This window comes from Callospermophilus lateralis, chromosome 7 (assembly GCF_048772815.1).
Source record: "Callospermophilus lateralis isolate mCalLat2 chromosome 7, mCalLat2.hap1, whole genome shotgun sequence".
NCBI lineage: Eukaryota > Metazoa > Chordata > Mammalia > Rodentia > Sciuridae > Callospermophilus > Callospermophilus lateralis.
This window is the reverse complement of record NC_135311.1, coordinates 2,117,782-2,131,170: the sequence shown is the minus strand read 5'-3', so window position 1 is coordinate 2,131,170 and position 13,389 is coordinate 2,117,782. Positions and strand designations below refer to the sequence as shown.

The window sequence follows — 13,389 nt, the reverse complement described above, 5'->3', positions numbered from 1 at the left end:
AATTTTCAGATTTTAGAGCAGATGCATGTGGGCTGCAGAACCTTCTCTGCCTGTCTGCTCCTTAAGATGTTACATAAATCTCTGGCTGGCTCTCTCTCTCTCTCTCTCTCTCTCTCTCTCTCTCTCTCTCTCTCTCTCATTAACCTGAACTGTTGTACTGTTTCTTCCTATCACACTGCCCTTATGATCCCTCACACTCTCTCCCTTTCTCATGGCAGCCACCCCTCTTTCCACATGTCATGCTCTTCCCCTGACCTGTTCTTAAAGCTGATTTCTCTTTTACCAGGTGAACCTCATAGCACCTGATTTTAGATCTATGGGGGACTGTTTTCCAAAAGCTTAAGAAGTTGGAATAAGCACTCTTGGGTTTCTTTACACATTTTTATAGCACTATCTCTTCAATGAACTTGACACTACCATATATACAAACTACAAAAATATTGCTCAAGCCAATTTTTATCTCATCTTTGGTGAAGATGAGATACTGGGAGGACTTATGATGGGGTTACCTCCCTAATTATGTCCATTCTTAAGATAAGTGCCAGTAATTATTCAATTGAATATTTTATAAGTAACTCCACTTATGGGAAAAAGAAGACTACCAGAGGTAAAAACATGTGATTTACTGCCTGCAAATTTACTGAGCAAAAACAGTTAACCAAACAGTTGTTTAAAAACAAATATCATTGGGGTTGGGGATGTGGCTCAAATGGTAGTGCGCTTGCCTGGCAAGCATGCAGCCAGGGTTCGATCCTCAGCACCACATACAAACAAAGATGTTGTATCCGCTGAAATCTTAAAGATAAATATTAAAATTCTCTCTCTCTCTCAAAAAAAAAAAATCCTTGGCTTTTGTAAATGGGACACAGGTTTTGACTAGGGTGTTTCAATCTCTTAGGGGAGGGGGTTATTAAAAGCATAAAATGTGCAATGACTGTTAAAAAAAGCATAAAAGACCTTAATCAAAATGATGTTTTTAAAAGGGAAAATTAAGGACCAGAAATAAGGGATTCAGTTCTGTAAATGATATAAAAATGAGTCATTGTTACCAAAGAAATGCCATTTTTTTTTTTTGACAGTGCTGTTAAAAAAACTCCTTGTGGGTAGTGTTCATTTCTAAGATTTCTAGATATTGTTAGATTAACAGCCACAATGGAAGCAAGCAAATAATGAAGAGAATGATATAAGTCTTTTTTTTTTTTTTTTAATTCCAGAGTTATTTTGTCAAGAGGAAGGGAAGCAAGACTATATAACTTGTAGAATGCTGCATTTAACATACTGCCTCCCCAAGTGCAAAGTGTCTTGAAAACTTAAAAACTGAAGAATTTTTAAAAAATCATCTAAAAAACCCTTTGATCTTATGTGTACTGTGAACAGAATCCTGATGGCTTCCCATGAGTGAATGTAAGGAAACAACACTGAGAGTTGAGGAGTGGAGAAAATGGAGAGGGACCCATCTTTCAGCTTCTCCGTTTCTTTCCCTGCACTGGAAGCATTCACAGGAATCCAGTGACTTTGCATAGTAATCCTGTATTCCCCAACTTAGAGAAAGGAATCCATTTTATTTACCTTTATCAGTGCAGACAATGTTCTAAGTACTTCACAGGTATTCTCTCATTTAACCCTTAACAATCCTAGGAGGAAGGTACCAGTATTACTCCCATACCATAAATAAGGAAACTGAGCCTCAAAAGACTAAAGGAGAGATTGAACTGTGGTGTTTTTGCTATGATGATCTGAGAGTGCCTTAATTTCCTGGCATCATTGATGCCATCATTTTCTTCTGCTTTCCAGAGATGCAAATTGATACCAGGATAATTCTTGCTTTGGTGTACTTTAAATATCCTTGGGTAGAGGCAATGCCTGAGTTGTTTGGTATAAAGTCATCTCAAGGGCTGTGGCTGTGGCTTAGTGGTAGAGCGCTTGCCTAGCATGTGTGAGGCCCTGGGTTCCATCCTCAGCACCACATTAAAAAAAAAAAAAAAAAAAAAATTAAACTAAAAAATGTTTAAAAGAAAAAAGTCATCTCAAGCCTCACTTTATGAATTTCCACAAAGGAAGCCTAAAGAAATAAAATGAAATCACTCGTATCATTTCACAAAATGAATTTTTTATTGTGGTCACACATGGTTTCTCAGTGCCACAGAAAGTTCCAGGGTAGGGACAAACAATTTTTGGATGGCTCTCGAAAGAAACATGGTAAGTTCTCAGAACTGAGTTGTGCAGGCATGTGGTTAATAGAAAGAAAAAAAGGGTTAAGGGAAGAGAGGAAATCGAGGAAGGTGGCATGTACGTACATGATTACTTTTAAACCCCCTGGGCTCTGATAACTCTTTTCCCAAGTAAGATCCCAACAAAATCCACCATAAACTGAAGTGATTGTACTATCAAATACACAAGGAATACATTTACTCGATAAAGAAACCACAAGAAAAGTAGGTTGGGAAGGGTTCAGACTTATTCTCAGCGAGCGCATCTCTGGGAGTCTTGGTGTCTGTGCTAGCAGTTCAGGAACCACAGGTACCAGGAGATGAATTCTAACAAGAGCACAAGACCCTCTCCCAGCCCTCGGGTCAGTGGGAGGCTGTGGGGGGGCCAGGGGGAAGCTGTGCCGTTCTCCACGTTCTCCACCATCATCTCATCTCCTGCTTGCTGGCCTGGAAGGGACTTGAGAGCTCTCCTTGCTCCGGCTGTGCAGTCCAGAAGCCAGAATTTCCTCTAGGAAGCTGACAAGAAGACTTGAGGTTACTTAGAGGAAAAGCAAAAGTATCATCAAAAATAGAATATCTTGCTCATGACACTGAACTACATAGACAGATATGAACAGGATGCAAAAGCACTGGTCTGATAGTTTGTGAAAATACAAGTTATCAGTTGAGCCTTAACACAGCCAAACTATAAGGAAAGTCCCTTTGTGTTCTTCCCCAGTGTCCTCACTGTGTTTTTCAGATTAAATTTGTAGCGTCTGTTAAGATTAATATTATGCTGAGTGAGGTGGCACATGCCTGTGATCCCAGTGACTCAGGAAACTGAGGCAGGAGGATTCTAAGTTCAAGGCCAGCCTTGGCAACTTGATGAGACCCTGTCTCAAAATGAATACAAAGGACTGGGGATGTGGCTCAATGGTAAAGCATCCCTGGGTTCAGTTGCTAGTACTGAGAGAGAGAGAGAGAGAGAGAGAGAGAGAGAGAGAGAGGGAGGGAGAGATTGAGAGATTTTAAGTTTGAAATTTCTAGGTAGGAAACCAGAATTTTAAAGGGCAAGGCTCCTATATTAACTCAGGACCATGTTACATCAGCATCTTCTATCTATACTCTTGAAATTGTCTCAGAACTTTTATTGTGCCTGAGTTTCTTCCTTATTTTATCTACTCTCCAAAGACACACCAGAGTAACTTTTCTAAAATACAGATTATATCATATTGCATACTCTCACCTCTTCTTTAAAATCTTTTACTTACAGAAAAATGTATATAAAGTTTCAAGCCCTTCATACTGTAGCCTGATAATAACTAGTATTTACATTTACTGTGGCCTGATAATACATTGTATTTATTTTGTTCAGAGAACTGTTTTACACACGTACGTGTGAATATATATACAAGAAGCCCTATGAAATAGCAGCTCCTATTATCTTTATTTGAAAAAATGAAAAAAGTTATAGAGAGGTAAAGTGATTTGCCAGTGTCACAATAGCTAGTGAGTGGCTTAGCTGGGATTCAAACCCATGGACTAGAGACCGTGTCCTTCAGCATGATTTGAATTTTAAGGCTGCCCCTCACTTGTCTAGGTCAATGTCCCACAGGGTAGTCCCTGCCATCCATGCCCAACAGCACCCACTCTTCCCTAAACATGTCACAAACATTCACACCTCCATACTTTTGCTCTTACTGTGCTCTGTGTCTGAGATGTAAGGTAACCCTTCTCTCTCTGCCGAAATCCTTTTTATCTTTAAGGCTAAGAATCAAAAATCACCTTTCCTGCAAAGCCTTCACAAACCCCCCATGCTGAACTGTCACTTCTACTACTATTATCACTTAGTCCTAGGGCTATTTTAGTACTGTATTATTAACATGGCATGAACTCCTCAGGGTGGGAATACCTTTTACTCAGCTTGTTTCTCCAGGGCTTAGCAAAGGCACCCAGTAAAGGTATGCTGAAGAAATGCATTAATTAAAATAGCAACCCATTGGCAAAAGAACCTTTTCTATATACACAGGGATTATTTGGATGGTATTTATAAGTATGCTCAGGACTTTCTCAGAAGGAGACAGATCTATAGAAGACAAAGGGTTGAAAGAATGACCAGGTAATTTATTATTATTGTTTCATAGTTTCAGACCTGGAAGATTCTGGGTTTGAAGGATTTAAATTCCAAACTCCTTTGCAAAAGAAAAAAAAAATAGTTAAGTAGAGGGAAAGGAGTAAGTTGAATTCATTTACTCTCCTGAAATACAGGCATCTCTGGGTGGCTTGGTCTGTTGGCCAGCTGGAGTGGAACGCTTGGAGGTCAGAAGACAAGTGTTAGGAAACGAGGTGGTGCTGCTTTTCTGAAAGCGAACATCCCAGGTCTTTGATGAGTGACTTCTAGTAAAAATGAAACAAGTGAGAAGCCCTAAAGGAACTTATCAGGTGATCTGTGTTTCATTTCAACACAGAAACAAAGGAAAAAATAACTTTGCTAAAATTATACTTGAAAGATCCTCCTCTGTATATCAACAAGACCCTACACTGCTGACTGCAAAAAGGAAACACTATATTTTCCAAACCTTATTTTGCTTCTTATGGCCATTGTGACTTAAAAAAAAAATCTATTTGGGGACTTCGGTGAGTCATTGCACAGAATGCTTAAAAGATTATGGGCAGTGAACATACTGGTAGCTAGCTGTATCCTAAATTTAGTCTATGTTTAAAAACAAAACAAAAAGAATAATTTTTCTTTCTAGATTTGTTTTAAATCAATCTCACTTAAAATGCAAACTCAAAAATCCCCATCTCCTGTGGTGCTATAATCCAATTCAATTCAGTTTAATTCAATTTAATGAATGTTTACTGAGTGTCCACTGTGAACCAGGCATTGAACTAGGAGTGTGAATGAACACCTGTTAGGATTCTTATCTTCAGGGGCTCTCAGAGACGGTCCCAATCACAGCTCACTGCGAGACATGGTGTCAACAGGGATAAGACCAGAGACTCACTAAGTCGCCGGTGAGTTGACACTGCTGCTCTTCTTGGTTTGTACCGCCATCAAGGGTGCTTTCCCCACTCTATAGATAGAGGAAGGTGGGTGGGAAAAGCAGAATCCTCCACCCAGATTTTAAAAAGTCCTGAGTCACACATCAATAAACAAGGGTCTTCACTGTCTAAGTCTCTGGTAAAGATCTAGGGACCAACACTTACAGAATTAAAAATTTTAATGACAAATGTAATTCAGCTCATCACTATATCCCTAAACTAGCTACGTAACATCACAAAACGACATATGTGTATGGTGTACATTTAAAGTATGTGCTCCTCCTTCCCCACTGTAACCTACAGACAGAAATCAGAAGTGACGGAGCGGGAGCCATGGGGAAGGTGGGTCAGTGTGAACTGAGCTGCAGGCAGATAGGAGGAAGAAGTCCCGGGCTGCTACTGTCAAGAGGTGACTGTAGATGACAGTAATGCACTTTGTATTTTAAAAAGCCAGAAGAAAGGATTTTAAATGTTTCTACCATAAAGAAATGAGAAATATTTGAGAAGACAGATATGTTTATCCTGATTTAATCACTGGAAAATATGTTTTTGAAATGTCATATGATACCCCATAAATATGTATTTTTGTTTTTAGGTATCATTGAAAAATAAATTTCAAATAAAAAAAATTACATATTAGTTTCTTGTAACCAAGACAACAAGGGAACCTAAAATCTGAAGAATGGTATGATGAAAAAAAAAAAAAAAAAGAACTTGTAGGGAACAGGAAAATAGAAAAAGACTTTCAAAAACATGAGGAAACCAGGCAGGGCTGGGGCTCAGAGGCAGAGTGCTTACTGAGCATGGGTGAGGCCCTGGGTTCGATGCCAGCACCACATAAAAATAAACAAAATAAAGGTATTCTGTCTGTCTACAACCATATATATATATATTTTAATGAGAAAACCGGGGCTGGGGTTGTGGCTCAGTGGTAGAGAGTGCCTAGCATGTGTGAGGCACTGGGTTTGATCCTCAGCACCACATAGAAATAGATGAAATACATGTCCATTGACAACTAAATAATATTTTTTTTAAAATGAGAAAACCCCAAGATATTAGTTTTGTTTTTTGTTTGGTACAGGCTTGGGGGCACTTGACCACTAAGTCACATCTACAGCTCTTTTTAGAGACAGGGTCTCACTGAGTTGCTTAGCACCTCGCTTTTGCTGAGGCTGGTTTTGAACTCACAATCCTTCTGCCTCAGTCTCCCGAGCTGCTGGGATTACAGGTGTGCACCACTGCGCCTTGCCAAGATATTAGCTTTAAGCAGAAGTAAGCTTCTAATTAAGCCAAACACTTGGCTGGAAATATCTGAGTATGGGAGTTGGTGAGGGAGACTAATAGGATGGAATTTTTAATATCTTAAAACAATGAAAGCTCCTCTTCCCTTTCCTCCCAGTTTTCAGAGACACTATTAGGTTTTCATGTGCCTTTACTTTTACACATGATATTCCTTCTGCCTCACACTTTGTCTAGTGGAACTATGCCTCTTTTAAAACACACCTCTCACATGATCTCTCCCAGGAAGCTGTCCTTTCCTGTACTGCCTTCCCCTAAACAGTCAGTCACCTACTTGTTTCTCTGAATCCTACACTGTGTGTAATTTGTCTACATGTCTACTTTTCATGTAAGCCTGTGAATTTTTGAGGGCACAAGTGATACACAAATACTGTAAAAGTTTTAAATAGCACACATAAAATCTCATGTCTTCCTTGACTCTTCTTCCCATTACTCTTTTCAAAGATAACAACAGATCTGATCAACAAATATTTTATTGAGCACATACTATGTGCCCAGCACTGTGCTAGAAGCAAGAAAGAACATAAAAAAACCAACTCTGGACTCATGGAATTTCTATTCCAATGGGGGAGTAAGAAAGATAAAAGTAATTAATGGGTAAAAAAAATAGATATATAACACAGAACAGGAAGAAGGTAGAAACTATGCCACTTCAGACAAAGAAAATGAGGCACAGAAAAGTCAAGGTCTTTTATCTTACAGTACTAGACATTCTAGTTTCAGAGTTTGTTCTCCTGACTATGATGCAATGCTAGATGAAGAACATGTTATGGAGAAAAATAAAGCCTGTTGAAAGAAGAACTGGAGACACTGTCAGTGGTGTGAGGTTTTAAATTCAGTGCTCCTGGAGGGCCTCAATGATAAACGGACATTTAATCAAGACCTGCACGAGGTGGTAGAGCATTTACCTGGGGGAAGAGCATGTGCAAAGGAGCCAAGGCTTGGGTGTTCACGGAGCAGAAAGGAGGCTGGTGTGGCTGGTGTGAATAGGTGTGAGGTAGCAAGGATGAGATCCGACAGATCAGAGGAGGGGATGGAGGGAGTGTGAAGAGGAGGTCGCGGAAGACCTGCTGATGGTTGTAAGGATTTTTGATTTTTGGGTAAAACGAGGGATATCTGGAGGGTTTTCCACAAAGTGACATATCCCAGATCACATATTTTCACATGACTACTCCTATATTGAGAAGAGGTTTGGGGGGACAAGGGTGAGGCAGTATGATAGCCAGAGGACATGAGGTTCTGGACTGATTTTGAAGGTAAGGCTCACAGGATTCACCGATGAATCAGGACACAGATGTGAGAGAAACAGGGGAGTCAAGAAAACGCCAAGGTCTTTCACCTAAGTAACTCAAAGAGTGGAAATGCTGCAGTGGGAAGTCTGAGGGGGATCAGGTGGAGGAGGGAAGAGGATGTATGTGTGTTTTAATCAGTCCTGAGAAGGGAACCCAGAACCTACACATGCCAGACACACACTCTGACCCTTGGCTTATATCCCAAGCCCCAGAGGTTTGTTTCTGATCTCATTAAATATGGATGCTTATAGACATTCAAGTAGAAATGACAGTATGGGGGGAGGATGGGCACAGAAGTCTGGAGTTTGGGGAAGAAGTTCAGACTAGAAACAGGGTTTCAATGGAAGTGTGGTATTTTACTTTCAGGGGGATAGCTGGCAATTTCTGGCCACATTTTTCATTGTAATAATTGGCATCTAGTGCATAGAGGCCAGGGATATTGTTGAAAATTCTACAATGCAAAGGACATTTCCCTACAACAAAAATTATCTGGTTCAAAATATTAGAGTTAAGGTTAAGAAACTTTGGACTAAAAATATAAATTTGGGAGTCAGAAGTGGATAGAGACTTTAAAGCCAGGAGACCAGATAAGATTGTCAAGGCAGCAGGTGTAGAGGTAAGAGACGGTCTAAGGCCTGTGTCCCAGAAATCCCCCAAGTGGGAAGAACCAGCACGAGAGACAGAAGGAATGGCCACTGAAGTAGGAAGGCAGAACAGCACATTTCCTGGAAGCTGAGTGAAGAAGAATGTTTCAGGGTGAGTGTGAGGCTCAGTGGTAAGCACTGGAGCATGTGTAAGGCCCTGGGTTCCATCCCCAGAACCACGGGGGAGGGAAAAAGTAAAAAGAACTGACTAAATGTGTCAAATGCTACCCATAGGACAAGACAATGAGGAGTACGTTCACTCTGGATTTAGCCATATGGAGGTTCCTGGGGACCATGACAAGGGCAATCTGGGGAATAAGTGGAGTGGTTTAGGAGAACGTGGGTTGAAGAGACTAGATGAGGGGAGGAATTAAGAGAGGAGTGCCAACATCTTGGAGTATCTTGCTGTAAAAGCCTCAGAGGGGCTGGGGCACAGCTCATGTGCAGAGCATGTATTGACCAAGCATAAGCCCTGGGCTCAATTCCCCGCCCAAGGGTTAGGGTAAGGGAGGAGGTGAGGGAGGAGGGTAAGGGAGGAGGTGAGGGAGGAGGTGAGGGAGGAGGGTAAGGGAGGAGGTGAGGGAGGAGGGTAAGGGAGGAGGGTAAGGGGGGAGGGTAAGGGAGAGGGTGAGGGAGGAGGTGAGGGAGGAGGGTAAGGGAGGAGGTGAGGAAGGAGGGTAAGGGAGGAGGTGAGGGAGGAGGGTAAGGGAGGAGGGTAAGGGAGGAGGTAAGGGAGGAGGTGAGGGAGGAGGGTAAGGGAGGAGGTGAGGGAGGAGGTGAGGGAGGAGGGTAAGGGAGGGGGTGAGGGAGGAGGTGAGGGAGAAGGGTAAGGGAGGAGGCGAGGGAGGAGGGTAAGGGAGGAGGTGAGGGAGAGGACATCCAAGAAAGCCCTGAGAGAAAAAGGAGGCTAAAGAGAGGGTTTTAAGGAGACAGCAGCGTGTTTCTATGCTTCTTGAATGACCTGATAGGGTGGTGGGGGAAGTGATTCGTAAAGAAAGGGGGGCAAGTGTGGAGTGTGCTCTGGAGGAGGTGGGCAGGAGGGATCTGGTGCCCACATTTTAGAAGGGCTGGCTTTCGCCAAGAGCATCCACCCAGCGTGGAAGGTGGAAGGCGGCAAGAAGCAGTGGTGGTGGAGCTGTGAGGTCTCCTCCATTTTTTAAAATTTTTTCTTGTGGTGCTGGGGATGAACCCAGGTCCCTGGCATGCGGGGCGAGCCCCCTACCAGCTGCGCCCCTTGTGATGCTCTTTCGTCATGGTTTCTCTTACAACTGGTGTACACCCTCAGCATTACCGTCTTCGTGTAAGTAAATACTGCACGGTTTGCTGAATGAATACATGAATAGATACAAGTTTTAAATGCGTCAAGGCCTCGCGGTACAGATGTCGCCTACTATACAAACTTTTTTTGAATACCCAACAGCAGTTGTAGCGGGAGCAAAAGAGGAGGCTGGCACTCAGCATCTAGGTGTGCACAGCAGGAGTCTCACACTCAGATCACCCTGCTCCTCCCTGGACATGTGCTCCACCATAGAGAACTCCTGTCTGCTTTTCTCCTCCTGCTCTCCCTCCTGCTCTTAGTCATGCTTTCTCACCCCGACTGCTCAGGCCCTGCGGAGATCCTGCTCACTCTTTATGTGAAGCACTTCCGGAGTACTCAGTCAGAATTAGTTATTTCTAGGTGGGACACACTTTATTTATATTCATTGACATTTTTCAAATTTTTATCAGACCTAAGAACCCCTAATAGCAGAATTTTTTGGTCTTGGAAAAAAATGTTTTGGTCTTAGAGGGGTAGACTGGATTGGCAGACCAGTTTACACCTTTCTTTGAGTTTGACTAGTGTTTTAAAAATGTATGATTTTACTATTTTTCATAAATTGACCTTTTAAATTTTGGCATAAACATATTTTAAGGCACTTTCAGTTAAATTATTTAATTCTCCCCCACATATCCCTCCAAAATATAAGAAAATGGATACTCCAAAAGATGTGTCATGTTTATTTTGTGCCTTTATGTGTCCCTAGGACTGATAATATTCTAATTTTAGATTTGTTTGATTCCCCCCACTGGCTCATGAAAGATAGGCACATCCTATTTATTTTTGTATTTTAGCTTCATCCTTGAATAGTAGCTTATAGCCACTCCATAAATAGTCTCCCCACTGCTCTCAAGTAATATAATAATATTCTGTCAATACTCTTTGTTCATATTTCTTCTGTTCCTGAGAGAAGCAACAGAGATAGTAAAAAACAAAATAAAAAACGAAGAAGTTGACTGTGGTATATCCACACAATAAAATCTTATACAACACTGCAAAATGAATGAACAAGGTTACATGCAATAATACTGACAACTCTTAGAAACAATATTTACTGAAAAAAGTATAATATCATTTTTATAAAGCTCAAAAACATAAACATGTTATTTAGAAATACATAGATAAGTGACAAAAATACAACCTTTCTCCACCAAAGCAAGGGAATTAAACACAAAATTTAGGAGAGTGCTTGCTTGTTGTGGGAAGATGAGAGATGTAACTGAAGAGGAACACATGGATAGATCTGTTACTGCCAATTTTCTAGTTCTCTCTTGAGTTAAGTGAACAAACAGTTCAAGGACATTTATTATATAATTATGCCTTCTAACTCACGTGTTATATATCTTGTTTTACAATTATCAAATGTTATATTAAAATACAATAAAAACCACAAAACCTGAGTGCTAAGCAAGATTCTTTCCTTTGGTACTAGGGATTGAACCCAGAAATGCTTTACCACTGAGCCACATCCACATACATCCTCAACACTGTTTATTTTTTATTTTGAGACAGAGTCTCACTAAGTTGTTTAGGACACTGCTAAATTGCTGAGGCTGGCCTTAAACTTGTGATCCTCCTACCTCAGCTTCTCAGGTTGCTGGGATTACGGCGTGTGCCAAATGTGCCCAGCCAGAGTGAGATTCTCTTTTTTTCTTTTTTTGATTTTTTAAAAAAATTTAATTTGTGAGATTCTCCTTTTTAAAAATATATATATACATATATTTAATTGTAGAATGAACACAATGCCTTTATTTTATTTACTTATCCTTTTATGTGGTGCTGAGGATTGAACCTAGGGCCTCACAGGTGCTAAGCAAACGCTCTGCCACTGAGCCACAATTCCAGCCTCAGAGTGAGGTTCTTTACTCTAGATTTTCTCAGAATCTTTAACATGCAAATATGATCTGCAATTTTTCCAAGAAAGGGAAACAGCATTTTCTGAACTCGGTTGACTACAAAATCTTTTTTTAAAATATGGAAAAACTATCAATATCTCTCCAAATTTTCTATAGAGTGGACCTTGGGAAACAATTAAGGTATAAAATATTTCCTTGATTATAACCAGTTCCACTGAGGTTACTTCACCTGAGATACTTTCTTCCAAAAGATGTAATTGCCTATTAAAAAATATAGCTACTCCTTCCCAAGTCCCACCTTTTTACAGGATACCTGACTTATGAAAAACAAACTAAGTAAAATAAAACAAAGGAAAAATGGAGTCCCTGATCCTATTTTTAGTTCCATAGGACAAAAGAGAAAACAATGGAATTCTACACGCATCCAGCATTGTGCATGTTTTATTCCTTAGAATACCATGTGAAGAGAAAGGAAGGAATTGCCCTCCGATCCCACGGGGTAAGAGATGGATTCCTTGGAGACAGAAATGCCTATAATATCATTCACGCAAGTCTGAAAGGAGGTCACCATCTGAGAAAGAAAAGAGCTATAGATGTGCTTTCCCACCACGGGGACATTCAAGACCACGTCGATCTGTCAGAGCAACCACAACGGCAGCAGAAGAATCATGCCTACTATTAAAAAAATAGGAAACAAAGCCCCAAATAACCCAGCTGTAGCAGCCGTGGAGGCTGAAGACTCTTTGTAAGTCTTTAATTATAGAGGTACTGATGCTGGGGGCTTCCAAGGGGAAATTTTAAGTGAGCACAAATGGAAATGGAACTACAAGGTTTTTCTCCTCTCAGAACACGAAGGTCATGTGGCCTCTGGACTACCTCCACAGTAAGTTTTATCATTGCCTTGGTATATTTCTACTTGTAATAATAATACAATCCTGCCCTGCCCCTGAATTATGTTAAAGTAAGGGTTCTTAAAATAAGCAGTACAGTTTTGGCAGAGGAATGAAGTGACCCACTATACAGAGCTAGCATGTTTGGACTTTTTCTTCCATTTTAACTTTTTATTATTTTACCCAACAAATCCTGGAAGAAATACGCAAACGCTGTATTGAATTTTACACACTATACAAAAAGGCATTTCTTACAAACTTATGAGAGAGAATACAAGGCACATTCTGGTTGCAAGAAACAGGAACTCATCCAAATTAGCTCAAGCAAAAGAAAAGTGTTTATCGTATGGCATTGGAGGTGGAGCGGAGAGTGATGAGTTGGAAGACTGCTTTAGAACCAGAGAGCATCTACCCCTCTGATTCTTGTTTCATTCTTTAAGCTTTACAGTATTAATCTAGTTCATTTTTCTTTGCATCTGGGTTGAAGTAAACTGGTTTTTAGCCAGGTTGGCTGATTTAAAAATTTAAGTTTAAGAATCATCAGCAGCTAACCTCAGTGCTAGCAAGGCATGATGTGAAAATATACATACACTTTTAGGTATTTAGATTATAAAGGTATAGAAGACTTTCCTGGCTGTAAATTTAGTAATTTAGCATCTTAAAAATGCTTACATCTGCTGGGAGCGGTGGCACACACCTGTAATCCCAGTGGCTTGGGAGGCTGAGATAGGAGGATCGAGAATTCAAAGCCAGCCTCAGCAACAGCAAGGTGCTAAGAATCTCTGTGAGACCCTGGTCTCTAAATAAAATTCAAAATAGAGCTAGGGATGTGGCTCAGTGGTTGGGTGCCTTTGAG

At 40.7% G+C, this 13,389-nt stretch overlaps 1 protein-coding gene across 2 annotated transcripts in view; it reads right to left on the bottom strand.

Moving 5' to 3' along the window:
• Positions 1–2,093: 2,093 nt before the first annotated feature.
• The window catches only part of Vps45 (vacuolar protein sorting 45 homolog), a 60,976-nt gene continuing 49,680 nt past the window's right edge, over positions 2,094–13,389 (bottom strand). For both annotated transcript variants that reach the window (XM_076861728.1, XM_076861729.1), the window contains one exon: positions 2,094–2,726. In XM_076861728.1, the coding sequence (XP_076717843.1) occupies positions 2,639–2,726 (88 nt within the window). In that variant the 3' untranslated portion in view covers positions 2,094–2,638. The remainder of the gene's footprint in view (positions 2,727–13,389) is intronic.